The sequence below is a fragment of the Platalea leucorodia genome (assembly GCF_965183815.1).
Source record: "Platalea leucorodia genome assembly, chromosome: 2".
Lineage (NCBI taxonomy): Eukaryota > Metazoa > Chordata > Aves > Pelecaniformes > Threskiornithidae > Platalea > Platalea leucorodia.
This window is the reverse complement of record NC_138824.1, coordinates 83,888,912-83,906,881: the sequence shown is the minus strand read 5'-3', so window position 1 is coordinate 83,906,881 and position 17,970 is coordinate 83,888,912. Positions and strand designations below refer to the sequence as shown.

The 17,970-nt window shown below is 41.6% G+C and overlaps 1 protein-coding gene across 1 annotated transcript in view; it reads right to left on the bottom strand.

The window, feature by feature from the left end:
- Positions 1-17,970, bottom strand: part of REPS2 (RALBP1 associated Eps domain containing 2) — a gene marked incomplete at its 5' end in the record, with an annotated part of 98,671 nt that overhangs the window by 63,116 nt on the left and 17,585 nt on the right. The window contains one exon of the mRNA XM_082337607.1: positions 91-214. Coding sequence (XP_082193733.1) covers positions 91-214 — 124 coding nt within the window. The remainder of the gene's footprint in view (positions 1-90; positions 215-17,970) is intronic.

Here is a 17,970-nt window from a genome sequence, read left to right as displayed (position 1 = left end):
AAAGAAAAGTTTACCACCACGGAGAGCTGACAAGCATTAAAGAAAGTGAAAAACAAGTGCATAGCGCCGCAAGCAAAATTTGCTACTTACCATTCTTAATGCTCTCAATCCGTACTGGGAAACCTGACTGCGCTGCTGCAATTAACTTCAAAGCAATATAAAATTGAGCAGGACCAAAATAACCCACGCGCTTGGCTCCGCAAACTTCTGTAATCTAAGAGAGAAGAGACACACTGTTGGTCAAATGCATTTCACTCTTCCAGGGAATGTAAACACCATTATGTAAACAAATAAAAATTCTTTAAAAATGCAAAATGCTGCTTGCATTTAAACTTTTCTATTCAACATATTTGTTTCAACTCCGGACATTGCCGTCTGATCACACTCCCCTCAGTATATCAGATAGGGAGTTATTTATTATCCTTTTCAGAAGCATTGCTGGTTAACATTGCTATCGTAAAACAATGTATGGGTTTTCATAGCAGGTAATAGCAGGTAAAATGATAAATTGTTAAGTACGCTATCCAGTAAAACATTTCTGTCACAGAAACTATGGTATTCACAGAAAATTGTACTTAATATTAGCCCTTACGACAACTGTTCAGACAATTCCCGTAACTGGAACATAAACACAACACAAGAAATCCCACATCGCACCACTTGAGCAGAACACTTTTCTTTGTGAAAAATTAAGACAGTCTCAGCACTGAAGCTTAATTTCTATACATACGTCCCTGCCTGCTGTTTGCTTCACTCAGCCACCCCTATCAAGCAAACAGCCCCATGTTCACACGCTCGGACAACACCTAAACAAACAACAGCTATCAGCAGGTTTGAAGCACAGGTGCCAATTCTCCCAGGCATGGAGCTCCCAGACGTTCACAAGCAAACCTCAGCTGGGCGTTGAGGTTAGAACAAAACTCCATTCCCCCCAGATGTAAATGGAAGCCCCAAACTGTTTTCCTGAAAATACACCTAGATTGGCGATGTCTCCTGGCTGGAGAGGTTCATCGCCTGCGTGCAGGACGACGGTAGAGCTGTGCTGGTTTCTCATAGGTAAGTGCTGCTCTCCAGAAAACCCCATCTGTGGGTTGCTCCCAAGCTGCAACAGCATGACAGAAACTGTTCCCATGTTGTGTATAAACAAATAGCACAAATGAGTAGTCTATTTTTTCTTATTTATTTTTATATGTATACATATACACACACACACAGAGTAGCAAAATGTCAGGTGAAACAATTACTGAAAAAACAAATGTTTTGGAATGGTAATTCTTGCTAAGCAAAGAAAATTAATCTTCAAGAGAACTCTTTCTTCTCTGGATGTGGCTTTTGCTTTGACTGAATGAGCTCTGCCTTCCTTTTCTTCCTGCGAGTTTTGGAGATGCATGGCTTAATTCCTTGATCACAAGATGTATCAAGCAGCTTTCTTTTACTGCTTGATGAAAAGGGAGATTCAGTCTCTGTACAAGGACTGCTTCAATTAACCAGCAGCATTTGCCATTCCCTTTCCTCTACATATCTTTTTTCTGAAGTCACTCTGGCCTTTTTTTACTTTTTCTTTTTTCTCCCCCCCTCCCACCACTAGCCTTACTTCTCTTATTTTCCAGTGGGAACACAGGGCACTTGGCATGTGCCCGAGATGGATGGTGCCGAAGCATGACTAAAAATGGGAGTGTGCTGGGGATGGAGGAACAGGTGGAGGGGAACTCCTTGGAGCAGAGCTGCGCCCCGCCCGGGGTGCGGGAAGGAGCCAAGCCCACGGCATCCACCTGGGTGGATGGCACTATGCAGACCCCAGTGTTGCAGAGGGCTCCCCACTGCCATAGTGAGCAACGCTGCCCGCTGCGGGGTCCCGCTGCACCAGCGGGTCCCCCGACGGCAGCCTACCGGGGTCCCGTGCAGGAGCTGACACCACAGACGGATGCCCGCTGTGCTGCGGGAGCAGCGCCTGCCTGCCTGCGGCGTGGGCGTGCTGCCGGGACAGCTGATCACGGTACCGCACTGTTTTGGGAGGGCTGAGCAGAGCATCCGTACCATTTCTGAACTCCAAGGCAGGTAGTGGCTTCCTTCCCCTCATCCCTGGATACTCCTCATTCACTCAGTCCTGCTGCCCACACCTCCTGCGTGGTCCTTCCCCTGCCAGTGGCCCCGGCTCTGCCTGCCGCAGCGGTGCAGAGCGCAGCCCACCAGGTTTGACCCAGGATGGACACGGAGCCGGCGTGGTGGCTGCAGCCCAGCCAGCTCCCCACAGGCACAACCGCCCCGGCACGCCAGACCCCGACAGCTCTGGGGGCAACGCCGCCGCAGCAGGCATGCCAGGAGCCACCAGCCAGGGGCTTGCTGCACGTCCCAGGCACACAAATTCAACAACCTGGGGTGAAGCAGCCGGAGAAGGGGCACAACCAAGCTGAATTCCAATCTGAGTACATGGCCCTGGTTTGTTAAAGCAGAGGTTCGTTCAATGAAGGCCAGCACTGAGTAAGGCAGTTTGCAAAAGCTGGGCGCCTGCCCACACCCAGGCCCTCCCATGGCGGGGTGCGGGTGTTCACCTCCTGCGTGACCCACGGACGGTGCCTGGGGATGGCAGCTGCTGCGGTGCAAAAAAACAGCACACAAAATCCCTGGGCGTACAAGAGGAGACCGTTGGGCACACATACCCCAGAGGGATTTTTTCTCCCCTTGGGCTGCTTTCCTGCCACAGGATCCCACGCTTGCTGGCATGGAGCAATGGCGTTACCGCGATCTGCATTTCCTCCCGATGGCTGCTGAAAAGAGGAAATACTGAGCAACCGGGACTTTCACACAGGGATTTGTGATGCTATCACCCTCCTGAAAAAGGTACTGAGAGTTAATTTTCCACCTATTTTTCTATACTTTGAAATATTAAGGCCGCTGAATGCCATAAATGCTCTGCTTGCTCCTGATGTAGAAACATAAACATTTTATTCTGATCAAGCAAAGGTTTTTATATAAGGATATGCCACCTCTTAAAAATACAGTATTGTTTCTCAAGCACACTTACAACCAACCAACCTCAAACTCTCTCTCTGTAATTTTGCTCTTCAGTGATAACAACAGAAAAAATATTTTATAGGCACAAGCTCCTCCATGTTATTTTTGCAACTAGATCCTGATCTCTGGTTAATGGCCCCAGAGCAACAGATGCAAGCTGATGGAGTAGCCAAATATATTACAAGATCAATTGTAGGTAATATGCAATTAACATAGATTAATTACAGGTGGAGGCATTTACTCTTACCAGGTTCCCCGTACAGTTAGAAGAGAGGGACTTGGGTTCCCTTCCAGACAGCATTTCATACTACCTACATCAGGACCCTGCTTAAAGCTGCTAGTGGGAGCAGGCCCTCTCTCCAGCAGCCACAGAGGTAGGTAGCAGATTAGCCTTTATCCAAAATTAATTCCTCAGAACATGCTGCCTGCTTAAATTTCCACAACAGCTTAAAGTGAATACTGCATTATTTTTTTGTTTCCTGGTTTTACCTTTTGCAGGGTCAGTGCACATAGCCTCTTGATGGGGAGATTACATTTAGTGATATGCAATACTGAAGTTAAGCTAGTTTGTGCCTTGTACTATTAAGAGTCTCCGAGATCCATTATAATTAAAGGCACTGTATAAGAATGTGATATTTTTTTAAGCTGAAACTAGATTCTTTCTCTAATAAAACAGAGAGTACTTTGGAAATAAAATATATGAAGATTTCCCTGAAAGACAGGGGAAACATCAGTTCTGCTTTCATTCAACTGATGTTTAAAAACAATTTTTTTTTCTACCCTTTCCTGTTGTCAGTTTGTGTCGCATCCTTTTCAGCAATCTAGCGAGGAAAGAACGGGTATTTTTTATTCATGCACTGCTAAACAGACACATATGTAAATCAAACCAACTTGCATACCTTAATACTTCAAAGGATTTTAATATAGAATTACTGACAGTCAATTTTCATTGCAATTTTTTTTTTTTAAATTCTTCAGTAGAAAACTGTAATCCTCCAGTGACAGCCAAATATTGAAGAAAAGCTTAATGAAGAACATGTTGGAAATAATTTTTCATGGTGGCAGGTTACGGATGTTGCCTGCCAAATCTAACCTCAGGATGACAAACAGAATTAGTCAAAAATTGATCTATTCAATGGTTTGCAAGGCAAGAACACGATGCTGAGTGGACTAAAACTGAGTTGAAATTTACTGCAAGGTGTAACGGCTTATATGAAACAATTTCACAGGTCATTTGCCAATTAAGGAAACAAGTTCGTTCCACATAACGTGTGAAGACAACATTTCTCAGAGAAGGACGGAAAGCTGTAGTGTCTAATCTCGTGTTCGTTCTCCGTCAGCCCTGGAACAGCACCTCTCAGTTCAATAGGATTTCAGCAGGTAGCCTTAAAACCCATGTTCTGTAGACAAATCAAATCACACCAGCTTCCCTATCAAGCAGCCATAACAAGGGGAGAAAGAGCAAGATCTAGATGCCTGCACACCCTTCCAACAGGCCAGAAGTTTTCCTATGGTTATAAAAATACATACTTTTTTTTTTTTTAAAGATATCTCCAACTCATCAACATTAAAATTTAAAATGTAGCTACAAGCTGTTCGGAAGAGTGGCTGTTTTAAATTACCGTTCTCCATGCAAACTTCTAATAGAAAAGCTTTACATCTTGAGATGCTGGAACACAAAGCAGATTTTTGTATTTATTATCCACTCACTGCTCTGCTCTATCGGCTGACAGTGAGTGTTATTTTTGTAATTGCTCCTTGAAGACATCCCACATGAAGCAGCTTTTCCCAGCACAATCTGACATTGTTCCAGCTCTCCCCATTTCTCTCCAAACAAGTTTCCACTGCAGTCTCCAAGAGCACTGACCTGTCAAACACCCTGGGCAGGTCTAATTTAGATTGCAAGAGCTAAACTTCAGGAACTGAACCAGAGCCTAGAGCTGAAGTTTGTTTTCTGTAAGTAGAAAAAGAGGTAAAATCAGAAAGAACTACTCCATAATCCTGTGGATAGGCTGAGATGACCATCCCGCAGCCTGAAGGGAAAGGTTTTCAGCTGTAAGGCAAAGGTAGAGCTGGGATTTTTGCCTTCTTATTTAGCCATTACTCTGCTGTGGCATCCTCTGTATCTAGCTGGCGCACAGTTTTTGCCTGCTCTGCCCCCCTGTTGCTACCTGCCAGTAGACGGTCACTGATTGTCCTTTGTGGGCAAACCCAGCCCAAAGGCACTCAAATCGCTGTGCAGGTTGTGGGACTCTGCGAGGAACACGTGCAAGCTGAATGCATATTCAACTCATCCAGAAAGAAAAAGAAAACGAACATCACTGGCTCCTACGTTAAAGGAAATTTTCTTGCTGCACCTTTCATCTCAGCCCAACCTCAAAAAGCACCAGAAAGCAATTTTTTTACTTGTCCTTGCTCAACCTATAATGAGGTAGAAAGATTTTCCAGTTCATCAAGTGCCTCCGCGTTTTGAGGAACATGTTGAAGAGCCTCTGCCGTTAGCCGATGCACGCCTCGCCCAGCGCTCGCCGGAGGACGGCCAGCCGTGATGCCACAGCTCAGACCTCAACCACGGAGCAACCCCAGGCTCCCTTCTGGATCGATCAACCAACCACCCTCTTATAACTGTTTCAAAGACAAATATTTGCAGCAGTGGCTTATTGACAGCTTATCTCAAAACTGTGTCATGCATCTGACCCACTTTACCCTCTCTTTTTTTTTAAATTTGTGTTTACAGAGTCTTTGATCCACTTGTTACAGACAAGTTTTGCCACATTCTTAAACAGGTATTTCTTTCTGAACGGATCATTGTTCAGATATCTGTAACACTACCTGGAGCCCGGGGCTACGTATCTCTCTCTTCATCATTTAAAGCGAAGTACGAAACACCACATCCTGGATCCAGAAGGATTACTGCCTGGGAAGGCAAGAGGCAGAGGAACGTGCTGGAGCACTTACATACCCAGCTGCTCTGCTATGGATGAGGTTCTTTAGCTCTGCTCCTTCACGGTAGCGGTATTTCTGTAACTATTTTATTCTGTCGTCTTGTCTTTCAAAACCTGACATTTTATCTGTTTTAGACTTTTTTTTAAACATCACCTGAAACACTTAATAAAATCTAGCTATTCTGAGCAAGCATGGTTCCAATGCCCAAAACAGAAATAATTAAAAATGGCTTAGTTCATGGTACACGAGACAACACATACATAATGTATTTTTAAAGACCTAACTACAAAACGCTCTCACCGTTTCAGCTCTGCATGATCATCCCTTTACATTAAAGAACACCATAGTTTTAAACTGCAAGGCAAGCTATGATAAACTGCCAAAGCTTAGCAACTTCAGTTAACACGGCGCTAAAAGCAGCAGAGAGCAACCACATCTGTTAGGCAGGACCTGCTGATAGCTCTGCCAGGGTTTCCCCAAACTCCCTCCTCCTGGCACGACCCAGAACCATTCACATCTATGAGTGCCGGTGCTCCACGTGCCATCACACCTTTGCATGTCCAGGGGGAAAGCACTTCGCTTTCAGGAACAGGGAAATATTTTTCCAGCAGCTCCAAGCAGAAGGTTTTATGCCATCCCTGAGAACTACAAGGCTTGTGATTCAGTGCACACGTGCAGCTGCAGCCGCAGATAGAATCGCACGAAACAAACACTAAAACCATTTTCAAACAACTCTAAGTCTCACACTGATGCCTAACAGCAGAAATATTTTATATACTAGGAAAAAATATCGATTCCTGAGCAGAGGTTAAAAAAAAACCGCAAACACAAGTGTTTTCAATCAGTAAAGGTTCTTGTGAGCAGGCAGGGCAGGAGCAGGGCAGTCATACTTGGTGAGTGCAAGGGTCTCTTGTACCTGCCAACACCCAGCTGCAGATGCCTACAGAAACTCAAGCATGCGAACCACACAGTACTTCTCTCCAAGTAGGAAGACTGGCAATGCCAGCATACTGCAAGTTACAAAAAAATATTGATCTGAATTGTGCAGCTACCAGGACATGCGAGTCAGCACTATTAATCAAAAGATTTCAATTATTAAGGAGCGTTGGCTAGAAAAACTCTGCCAGGGAATAAAGGCTGCTGATGCATGCTAATATTTATAAGTGTTGAAGTACACCTGAAAGAAACCCCATCCTCTATATTCAGCCTTTTGCCTTTAATATACAAACGCTAATTAATCTTTTATCTGCATGTGACATGGAAAAGGTGGACGCTTTCATCTCATGTCAATCTTACTGGGAGGTTTAAGAATCACCATTCCTGAGGAACATCTGGAAGTCTCCACGCCAAGTAAATTATTTTCACAACAGCAGTGCCTACAGAATTAGGTCAGAGGTTGTTACGTACATTTGCCGATGCATCATTCTGTCCTTCCTTTGAAAGAAAAACCTAACATCATCTTCACTGAACACATGCCTTTAGGAGTGCGTAAAATCCTGCAGGAGTGACAGAGATGAAGCAAATCCTTTTCAAAACCTCCTTGCCTTTTTCTTTTTACTATTTTGAAAATGAATGCTCACAGAACAGCACTCATCCACCTAAAATTGTTCTAGCCGTGTTTCATATTCACTAGTTTGTATCAAATTCACATAAAAAATGATACAGGTCAATAAATACATTTCATGCCAATAAATTTGTATAGGATTATGAGTGAAATGTTAATAAAACTTATTACACTTGGAACACAAAAATAAAAAGCCTGAAAGCAGGTTACTCCAGATTTAGTAACTCAGCATAAGGATACCAACAAGCAGTACATATTTTTAGAAAAGTAGGAGTCTACTTATTCACCGAACTGCTTCACATTCTTTGTAGGTAATCAGTTCCTCAGCATCTGGATATGGAAACACAGATATTCAGCAAGTCACTATCTGAAATGCTGCATGCACAGCCTTGCCAAAATCACTATTAAGACCTGAAATCCCCTGCAGAGTACACAGAATTGGGTTATGGATGTTTTATCTGGTTTTCAAATCTTACTGCAGAAGTAAGGGAGTAAGCATAACGTCCCAAGTAAAATGGCAGGTACAGAGGTGTCACACTGCCCCATCCAAACGAGACTGCGGGAAGCTTCCACAGGGCTTATCCAAATTTCTTCTGACGCAAGTCCCTGCCAAGAGCATTTCATTCTCTTGGACATGAGACGTGAGCTTCATAAAGCCCATCCTACAGATGGTTAATACTATACATTTCATACATTGTAAATATGCTTAAAGAAAGGCACTTGTTATTCCAAGGATTTCTGTTCATTTTCTTGCTCACCTCTTCTCTTCCAAGAGCTTATCTAGGGATATAACACAGAGAAGGTCCAGGATGTGAGAGAAGAGAACCCAGACCCCCCAACTCCTGCCCACTCAGCAGAGACCTAAGCCTGAACCCCCTTACCCACACGCAACTGACATTACATTGCCAGAGCAGCTTGATGGAGGCAGGACCTAACTATCCACACTGGAATTGGGCCAGGACTGGCGCTGAGCCCACCAAAATACACATCCCTGCCTAAAACTTTCATTTTCTGGAGGCTGAACTGAAAATACTATCTAAACCCCACTACTAGTGTGAGTGAATGGAGAGTTCCTCTGTAGCTCAAGTGGGAACGCTGCGTTTTGCACAGGAGCTGCACCAGCACCCTTTAGGAATGAAAATACAGGATCATCACAGGAACGTTAAGGAACAAAACCGTTTTTAACAAGGACAGATTTTAGGGAGAGGTAGTATCCTTGTGTTTTTATCACTTTAGACCGCTTTAGCAACCACGTTATTAATTATTTCAAGGAACACTTTACAGAAGCAGCGTCTCCATTAGCATATTTTCATCTTGAGAGTACATTTTCACTGACTTAAAATATGAGACTTGTTTATAAGCTTGAATTCATTATTTAGAATGACATTTATTATGAACTCAATGTATTTCAATATGCTTATTTTTAAAATCCATTCAAAACACTCTATATTTACAAAACTGAAATTAAATGTAACTTGAAGCTCAATCCTAACAATGAAACCTTAATAGTAAAGGTTTCCTCAATCTGTCCAAGCCTTTTTTACACAGGAAGAATGGTCTTTCCATTGCTGCAGTTCAGATATGGATTAACACACATACTCTGAGTTTTTAAAAAAAAAAAAAAAAAAAAATTGAAAACACTGAAATTTGATAATGGAGCATGAAGCCGTTTATAATGCAAGACTACTCAAGCCTGCTTAAAAAAATCTGACTGAATCTTGCAGTTGGTTATTCATACAGACAATCCTTATCCTACCTTTTGCCAAATTTCAGTCTCTTAACAACACTCCACAGACTGAGAAGTCAATGATTTTTTTAGAAAAAAACGAAGCCCCACTGGTTTGGGTTGAAGTAGTTTTCTTTGCTTAAGTCAAAATTCAGTTTGAGTATTACTTATACAATACAAATGTATATTACAGAAAAGTCCACTTCATTTTTTTTTACATCCCAACGTGTTGTTAGGCAGGATTTACCTTACTCTCTGAAGAAGCTAACATCAATTCTTCGTTGCGACTTTCTCTTCAATAAACGAGCTAACTCATGAAGCCCAGCAATACAACTCAGTTTTGTTCTCATGTTAAAGTATCATCATAAAAAGCTTCGGTACGAATAACATTTTGTGAAAACCCCTCCCCACCACCCACAAAGCAGCTCACCAATCTCTCCTAAGGCACAAAAAGTAACTGGAAACAGCTGAAAAAGCTACAAGCTTTGAGCTTAACATTAAGGAGATAACATCTCCTGTGGACACACCACAACATTTTATGAATAGGCAATCAAAGTATTTTCTCAAATTTGGGGACTCTTTTAGCACCTAAGGAAAAACAATGGAAATGCTTGCTAGATAAATCCTAAAGTCAAACTACAATGAGGAAAATGGACAGAAAGGCCAGTCCACAATCTCCTTTGTGAATGTATACAAATTAACTGCTATCAGAAGTCTCTTTTGGTATTTCTACTGAAACACTCAAGCCGAGGCTACCCAAAATACGGACCTTTTCAGTTAAATCGTTCTTCTCTTTCTCATTCAATGGCAATGTTTAAAGACTTCGTTCCGTCCAAGTACACCACATCACGACAGGCGAATGCCAGAAAACAAAGCTATTTTAACTTGCCGTCACCATCAAGAGGTCTCCGGGACTGCCGCTACAACAGCTGCCTTATTATTTCCACATTTCTTTGCAACTACAACAAGGAAATACTTCAGGAGTTTCGCTCTCAGATGCTATGCCAGGATAACTCTATGATCTGTTCCACTTGTAGGCGTTTTCACAGCTGAAAGCATACCAAGAGCAACTGACAGCAAACCTCATGACAATTACTGTTATCTTTACATATCCAGGCAAAAACATTTCTCTACTTATTTTGGAAGGCTAACAGCCTTTTCTTCTCAGTGAGTGCGCTTCTACTTGCTGATGGGACGCAACCCCTCCAGCCACCATCGCAGTCCTGATGCGTCCAGTCACACGTCTCAGGCGAATTAGATGTAAATAAACTCTTCATCTTGGATCATAATCAAACAAGGCACCTCACTTGCTTCCCCTCTGCATGGGGACAAGAGATCCAGATGCTGAGCCCTACGGGCCATGGTTTAACTCACAGTACAGCTGTGGGATCAAATCGGTTGCAGATGACAAGAGACCAAACACAGAGGACACCTAAAGTTCACTAGAAAGATTATACAAAAACATCCAACATTTACATTTTTACACTATCATTACAGTACAAGGCCTGTGAGGAAATTCAGAATCTTTTGGCTTTAAAGTTTCTGCATAAACATGAATTTCTGCTGTTTGAGATCTAGTACACAGGAATTTACCCCAACTAATGAGGCAGTCCGGGAAATTAAAAAGCCATAGGCAGGGATGGGTCAGATGCAGTCACTCTGGCCACTGGGAGAGGCAACAATCAAAAATACTCTTGCCTGTTGTCGGTATTTTACCTCATTTTGGCCAAGCTCTTTCAGCCACAAGCGGCAGTAGCACTGCCGACTGCAAGCGCGTTGAGCCATCCTTCAGGTTTCCCTCCCACAAACTCTTACAAAATCCTTGTCCAAAGCTCAAGAGACGCTCACTTCTCCTTCCCGCTCAGCCAGCGCTGAAGCTTTTCCACAATATCCTCAGCAGCTCCGGGGACAACAGGCAGGGCAGTACCCGAAAGTGCCTTCCCGGCCATAGACCTGCCCCTCCACGGGCTCACACACCTGGGTGAGGGTTTTCGGAGAAGTCTGGAAAGCCCCTCACTTGGAGACACACAGACAAAGGGTTTAACAAAGAGTTAAAGCAAACATTGCTCAGCTTTGGTCTAAAATAATATGCGGTTAATTGATTCAGCTTTCCCATGACTTTTGGGACAAACCCTTTAAAATGCAGGAGAGGTAACCACCTTCAACAATTAGTGAAAGAAATAAGAGTAATCTTCAAAAATAAGCAGAGGTGGCGATCCTAAATTGAGCTGGGAAGTTGAGTCTTGGATCTTAGTTGGAAGTTGACTCATGGATCAAAGCAGGATGGCCTCTCCCATACAAGACTCTGTTCACAGCAACATTTTTCTACAAGACAAAACTCAAGTTAATCCCTCTGGTTCTATTTGTTTTCAGTCGGCCTTGGGTCCAGTAAAGTAAAACAAGAATAAAGCTTTTCTTATACACTGATGTCGAACATACAATTTATATCATTCACCTTTTATGACCAGATTTTTTAACTCTGGCCAGTGCGATACAGATGAGTGCTTAAACATTCAGTTCAGCACGACCTTTCTGCTTGTTTCCAGTAGCCTTTCCTCCCTAATCTTTAATTGCTTAAAACAACTGTCAGACCCGAATACCATGATACGCAAAAATAAATAATACACCACTTAAGAATCATAACTCTCTTGCAAAATCTTCCATAGCACTATACAAAGAGATTATTATCCAACATTAACTTTCAGCAACGTGGGTTTAAAGATTCAGCAAACTATTCAGCAAAACTACTCTTTTTCTTTTTAATCCAAAACCACTTATAAAATCAAATTCTTTACGCTAAAAAAGGAGACCAAAAGCCATACAGACTGCTTTAAATTATGTCTTTTCTAGAGTCCCAGAGGGAGCAATTGATGAAGCTTGTTTTTGAAGTCTTTGTAACAGAGTGAGGATTTCTGCAATTTAAAATTAATTGACGTGTTATTAGGAGCACTGTACTTGATGGAAATGGGCATAATTCACTGACAGAGAGGTAAGTCTGGAGTGAAATTCTGCAAAAGGATTTTCTAACCACCAGATCTGTGGCAATTTGTGTGGAACAGCTGAGGCTGGTTCACTCTGGAAAGACAAAAGCCACTAATGGCGCAGCCTATTTCTCATCTATTACAGATGCTGCGTGATCCATCACACATCACTGCGGCAGCGATTTCTGCTCAACATCTCTCTCCCGTCCTTAGATAAAGATAATGATAGCATAATTTGTGCTTGTGAGAGACTGTCAAAAAGTGCTTTGGACTTCTAAGACTCCAATCAAATACTGAAAATATCCTTATAACAGCCTTTTCTCCACACAGGGTATCTGCTGCACCGCACTGGGGAACTGCACAAGCTTGCACAGCTGAGGGGAGCTACCCAATGGCTGAGATTTGCAGTGGGTATGCAAATCCCCATTTAATTTCTAAGTCCTTGGCACAACTTTCAACAAACATTTATGGCTCAAAAGAGCAAATTAATAAGGAAGAACTTAATACATCGGGCAGAGAAAAGACTGCTGATTCATTTGACTCTGAAAGGATGGGTAAAATGGAGAGCGATCCGTGGCTGGTATTGCATGCTGATTTCAGATCTCCAAAGGCACTAACGATCACTGCAGGAGACATATAACACTATCTGCAAAGCAAGGAGGAAGTGTCCAGTAAAATCTCAGCGATTTTCTTCTAGTAGTGGAAACCCCACACACACCGATTTTAAGAAAAATTTTCACTCTTTTCTACACAAAATACTACAACTGTTTCAAAAATAATTCCTATGTCTGTGCTTCCTCCTCCTACACATTCACAAGTAACATTTTGCCATTTTTGCACTAAGCAAATGAAAGCTTCTATCCCTGCCTTTCATTTCCACAGGCCCATTTTATAAGGATATGAGCAGAGCTATTTGTGATCCAGGTCTCGTTTCACACAAGGTACATGAGCTAGTGTTTATCTTTAAGCCTGCAAGAAATTCTCCTGCAATTAAATGGGACAATTCACAAACTGAGCATCACCCACGTTTGGATAATATCCGAAAACAGGACCATGAATCTGCATCCGCCTTCGGAAGACAGCTCTGTGCTTCTCTTCGCAAAGCCTGTTGCACTGCATACTCAGTATTTACAATCTGCTCTAATAATGGCTATATTAAGCAATTATTTTGCATTGGTCCATCGTTTGAGGAAAAGGAGCACAGAGGAGATGCGCTGGGAGGAATGAGTGGGATGCAGCGGGAAAGAGCGGCCGCGTACCAGTTCCACCCGCGGCTGCCACCGAAACGCCTTCTCCAGCTCTCGGCACCGTGGCGTGCGCAGGAGGAGCTCGCGACATATCTGATCTGCTAAATTATTCAGAGTTTGTCATTTCTCTGGTCTTAATGCAACAATTCACAACAAGCTTATTTTAATATACCTCCATTATTAGGACAAAACATCACAGCAGGCAAGGTATTTAAAAACATCAGCTGCGAGGCTTCTATGACTCTTTCACAGGACTTTCTGGAGTTAATCTAGAAAAACAAAGAGACATCTGTACACATTACTACGTATCAGAATAAAAAGGATTTGTAAAAGCTTGTCACATGCAGCTTTTCTAAATATCTGTTCATTTTTAGCATTACTTTGCTTCAGTATTGAAAATTAAGCCTATGCACCAGGACAGTGAATGAACTATTTAGCAATCATTTTTCCTTTCAATTGCTTTATTTTCCTTCTTGTTCTTTAACACTGTTAAGTTTTATATTTAGGCAGAAGTCTTTAGGCGAATTATTGCTTAAAGTAAATGAAAGCTGGATACCAAAACCCGAGCTTGTGTTGCGTGCCAATTCATGTCTTAAAGGCAGCAGCCTCTTTTTCTTCTCCTAACCCTCTGCCTTACACTTTGCACAATTTCCGCCCTCATGAAACAGGAATCCTGCAGAACAAACAGTTTATCGTGCAATTAAACCCTACAAAACATTCACAAAAGGGGGCCAAAGTGCAGCAGCTTTAAAAAGAGCAAAACCATGGAAGACTTCTAGTAAATTTATATTTTAGTAAGCACGTACTCTTTGTATGACTGAGCTAGAAATTGTTTTCTTCTATAAGAACTGTACAATTCAAAAAGATTTCTCTCTGAGATTCACATTAAGCAGCCCCATGCAAATTCACTAGGAAAGCTCATGGGCTGAAAACCCCCAAGTTTCTTAAGTGCTTTCTTAGTTTGGACCCTAACTGAGAACAAACAAAAGCATTAGTACTTAACAAATATATACTCTTTCCCCTATTTTCCTTGCCTAAACCATTTAAACTCCTGAGAGTGCAGGAATCGCTTAAGCTTTTAATTCCCTCGGTGCTTTTGCACAGGAATCTGTTGGCTTAGTAGACTTACAACCACCACTTTGTTAAGCACGAGAAGCAAGACAACAAGGGAAGTCCTGTTCCTGACGCTCCCCTTCACGCCGGCCCTACCTACCTAATGCCGCTCTACTTACCTGCTGCTGCCCGGCAAGGGCGGTGCCACAGAGCGCGCCAACAACCCGGAGCGTCTCAAGTTTTATTTTATAAGGGGAAGTTAAGTTTCAGATGTTCTTATTATTGAGAGCTTACAGAAAGCAAGTTTAAACAGAACAGAAAAATACTTCAATAAAACAGAAAGAAAACATTATTGCTACATTTCTTGACTTGAAATCTTTAAACTGTGGCTTAGTTTTATTTTGCTGTTGAAACTAGGACTTCAGTCAAAAAGCGGGAGTGTTTTTTTTCCACATATGTGAATACTTAAAATAAATTTAGATTGCATTTCATCACTGGTTTTGGGGGTAGGTTGAGGGGAGGGAAGAGGGGAAAAAGAGTTGAGGTAAGATATTGCCTTTTTTTTTTTTTTTCTTTTTTTTTCTTTTCGCCTTACAAGTTGCTGGGGCTTGCTTAGGGGCAGGGGAGAAATGCCAGTTTTATATCTGTGCTCCTGTATGACCCATCCACCAGGTAACAAAAAAAGTACCTCCATCGGTGACCTGCTTCTCACCACAGTTGTAGTCTCACTGCTGACTAGTGTGAAAGGGAGCTTTGCCTTTCTTCAACTTCGTAGCCACACTAACTTTCTAAGAAAATCATTCTATAATACATGAACAAAGCATTTTCAGCCTCTAGAAACAATTGTTTTGAGCAGAAAGCTCAACACTTTAATCTACAAGCACTTTTTCTTCTGAAAACAAACCCGTATATATATGTTTTGTAACAATTTCTATCTGAAAGACTCAGATTTTCCAGAAGATGCTACATCAAGGTAAAATGATTTTTAAAATCATCTATGCCACTATGGTAGTTCTGAATTAAAACAACTTGCCTGCTCTAACTAGTAACAAGAAAATTAAATACAACACTGTGCATTATACAATAAAAAAATTTAAGATACTAATTCCCTGAAAAGTTTCTGGTCAGTACAAATTATTAAAATATGGGGGAGTGGGGGAGAAAAAAAAAAGTCTTTTCTCACCAGATATGGCAGGTACAAGAAAGAATAAACTCACTACAATTTCAAAACCATGGTTGGGATTGATGTCATAAATAATTCCGAATCTCTGCACTGTATGTACCTTACTAACACAAGGGAGGTATTTACTACTGACAGATAAAATACAGCTTTGAAGAACTGTATGCCTGTGGATGCAGACATTCTTGAGGTAGACACAAAACCTGGATGATTTTAATTCTGCCAAAGGAAGACAACTGTGCTACCTTTTTTTCCCAAATAAGCAGTGAGAAATACATGCATCTATTGTTTATTTATATCTTCTTAAGCAAACTGTCATGGAAAAATTGTGACAATCGCAAATATTCCATTGAACAGCAAAAGCATGCAAAATACCACAAAGAAAACCATGAACAGTTTGGAACAGCAATAAAAAAAATATTTTTTAGAAAAATAACTGTGATTCCTTGAAACAGCCATTTCCTTTTAGAAACCTATTGGTTTACCTGCCCATTTCATTCTTCCAGATTCAGAAATATGGAAAAAATTTGTTCACAATGAACAAATCATGTAAAAATGATCCAATTAAACTACAGTTTATAATGGAATATATTTGTATTCTGTACCTTTCTTTTTAATGTCACAATATTTGGGTACTATACCCTAGGGTCTCATTGTTTTTAAATCCCTCAGAATTGCTTTCATAATAATAATTCTCACAACACTGAAAATCTTTGGCTCCATACTTCAATGTCAAAAGGAATTAATTCTAACTGAAGGAATACAAAACCTTTTGTCCTTTTAAATTAGAAATTTTAACAAGGTACATAATTGTACTTATTGCACATCAAGAGTACAAATTTAATTCCTATTGCATAAGAATACCAGATTTATTTTTTTCCAGCTTGCTAAAAAAGCTGGAAGCATTTCCATGGAGTATTAACCTTAAAAATCTTGACGCTCCTCACAGGAAATTGATTTTCTACAAAAACTTCGTAAAGGATTTGACTTGGATTCCCGCACAAGATATTTACAGTCCGCTTAGGTCCAAACCGACAACACGACCCACAGCTAAGAGCGCAGCATATAAAAAACCAACACATTGACCAAGTTGGCGTCAAATGAAACTTTGAGAATAAAAGTCCCAGAGGAGCAGAATGAAAGGTAACAAAACAAACAATTTAAGAGTTTAACTTTTTTCCTAAGTCCCCTTATTAAGCATTCTGTAATAAACCTCTTTTCATAGTAATTGCTGATCTTCTGTAAGTCTTGACAGACACATAAAATGGCAACCATCCAACTTATCTTGCTCCTATAAGCTTCGTATATGGCTCATTTTTCAAGGAATGAATAAGAAACATTTCCTACTCAACAAGACGTTTACTGTGAATTCATTCCCTTAGAGAGGTTTTTGGGTTGGGTTTGGGTTTTTTTGTTGTTTCGGGTTTTTTTGTTGTTGTTTTGGTTTTGGGTTTAAAAAAAAAAAAACAAAAAAAACCCAAAAAAACCAGAGTGGTGCCAATATTTCCAACCAGGACCCTTTGAAAACTGGCCTCTGATAACAGGCCTTCTTTTCTGGTCCACAACCAAGTCTGGTTTGAGGGGCGAAAAGAGTAGGTGACCACAAGAGGAAGCCACTAGCAGTAGGAACCATGTTTTTAAAACTAGAATTTAAAGGAAAGAAAAAAAAAAAATACTAAACAAACACACCATGCAATACAATCCACCATTTTAACACATCTGTAGGAACTGTAACTTCAAGCCTGTCTTGGTAGAAACTAAGATGTTTTCATGAACATCAAAATCTTCATGAATTCTTCACAGATCAGCCCGTTGGGGCGAGGGGATGGTCTCAGAGCAGGCAACGACCCCGGACACAGTTCGCCGGTGGATGGTAAAGATCCTGCAGTTGGTAGGATTTGGCTGCTCTGGGGGTTGCGATCAGCGGCGCTGCGCGGGCACACAGCAGACCCATGACCGGGTGGGCATGGCCACGTCCACCGGGAGGACCTGCCCCGGCACCGCGGCTCCCCAGCGGCCTTTGAAAACGTACCGGCGTGCCCCAGGTGCAAGGGGGTCCCTGCTCAGAGTCCAAAGGAAAGCTGCAGTGAAATTCTCTCTTCTCTGAAGACTCATGCCCGTATGGTTTTTGTTCTTACGCCTGATATGACCATTTGTACCCTTATCTATCTTATTAACAAATGATATTTCAAGTTTCTTGGAAGAAAAATTCTCTCTACTTTCATTTTCCCAAGACTCACTGCAGAAATGTCCAAATG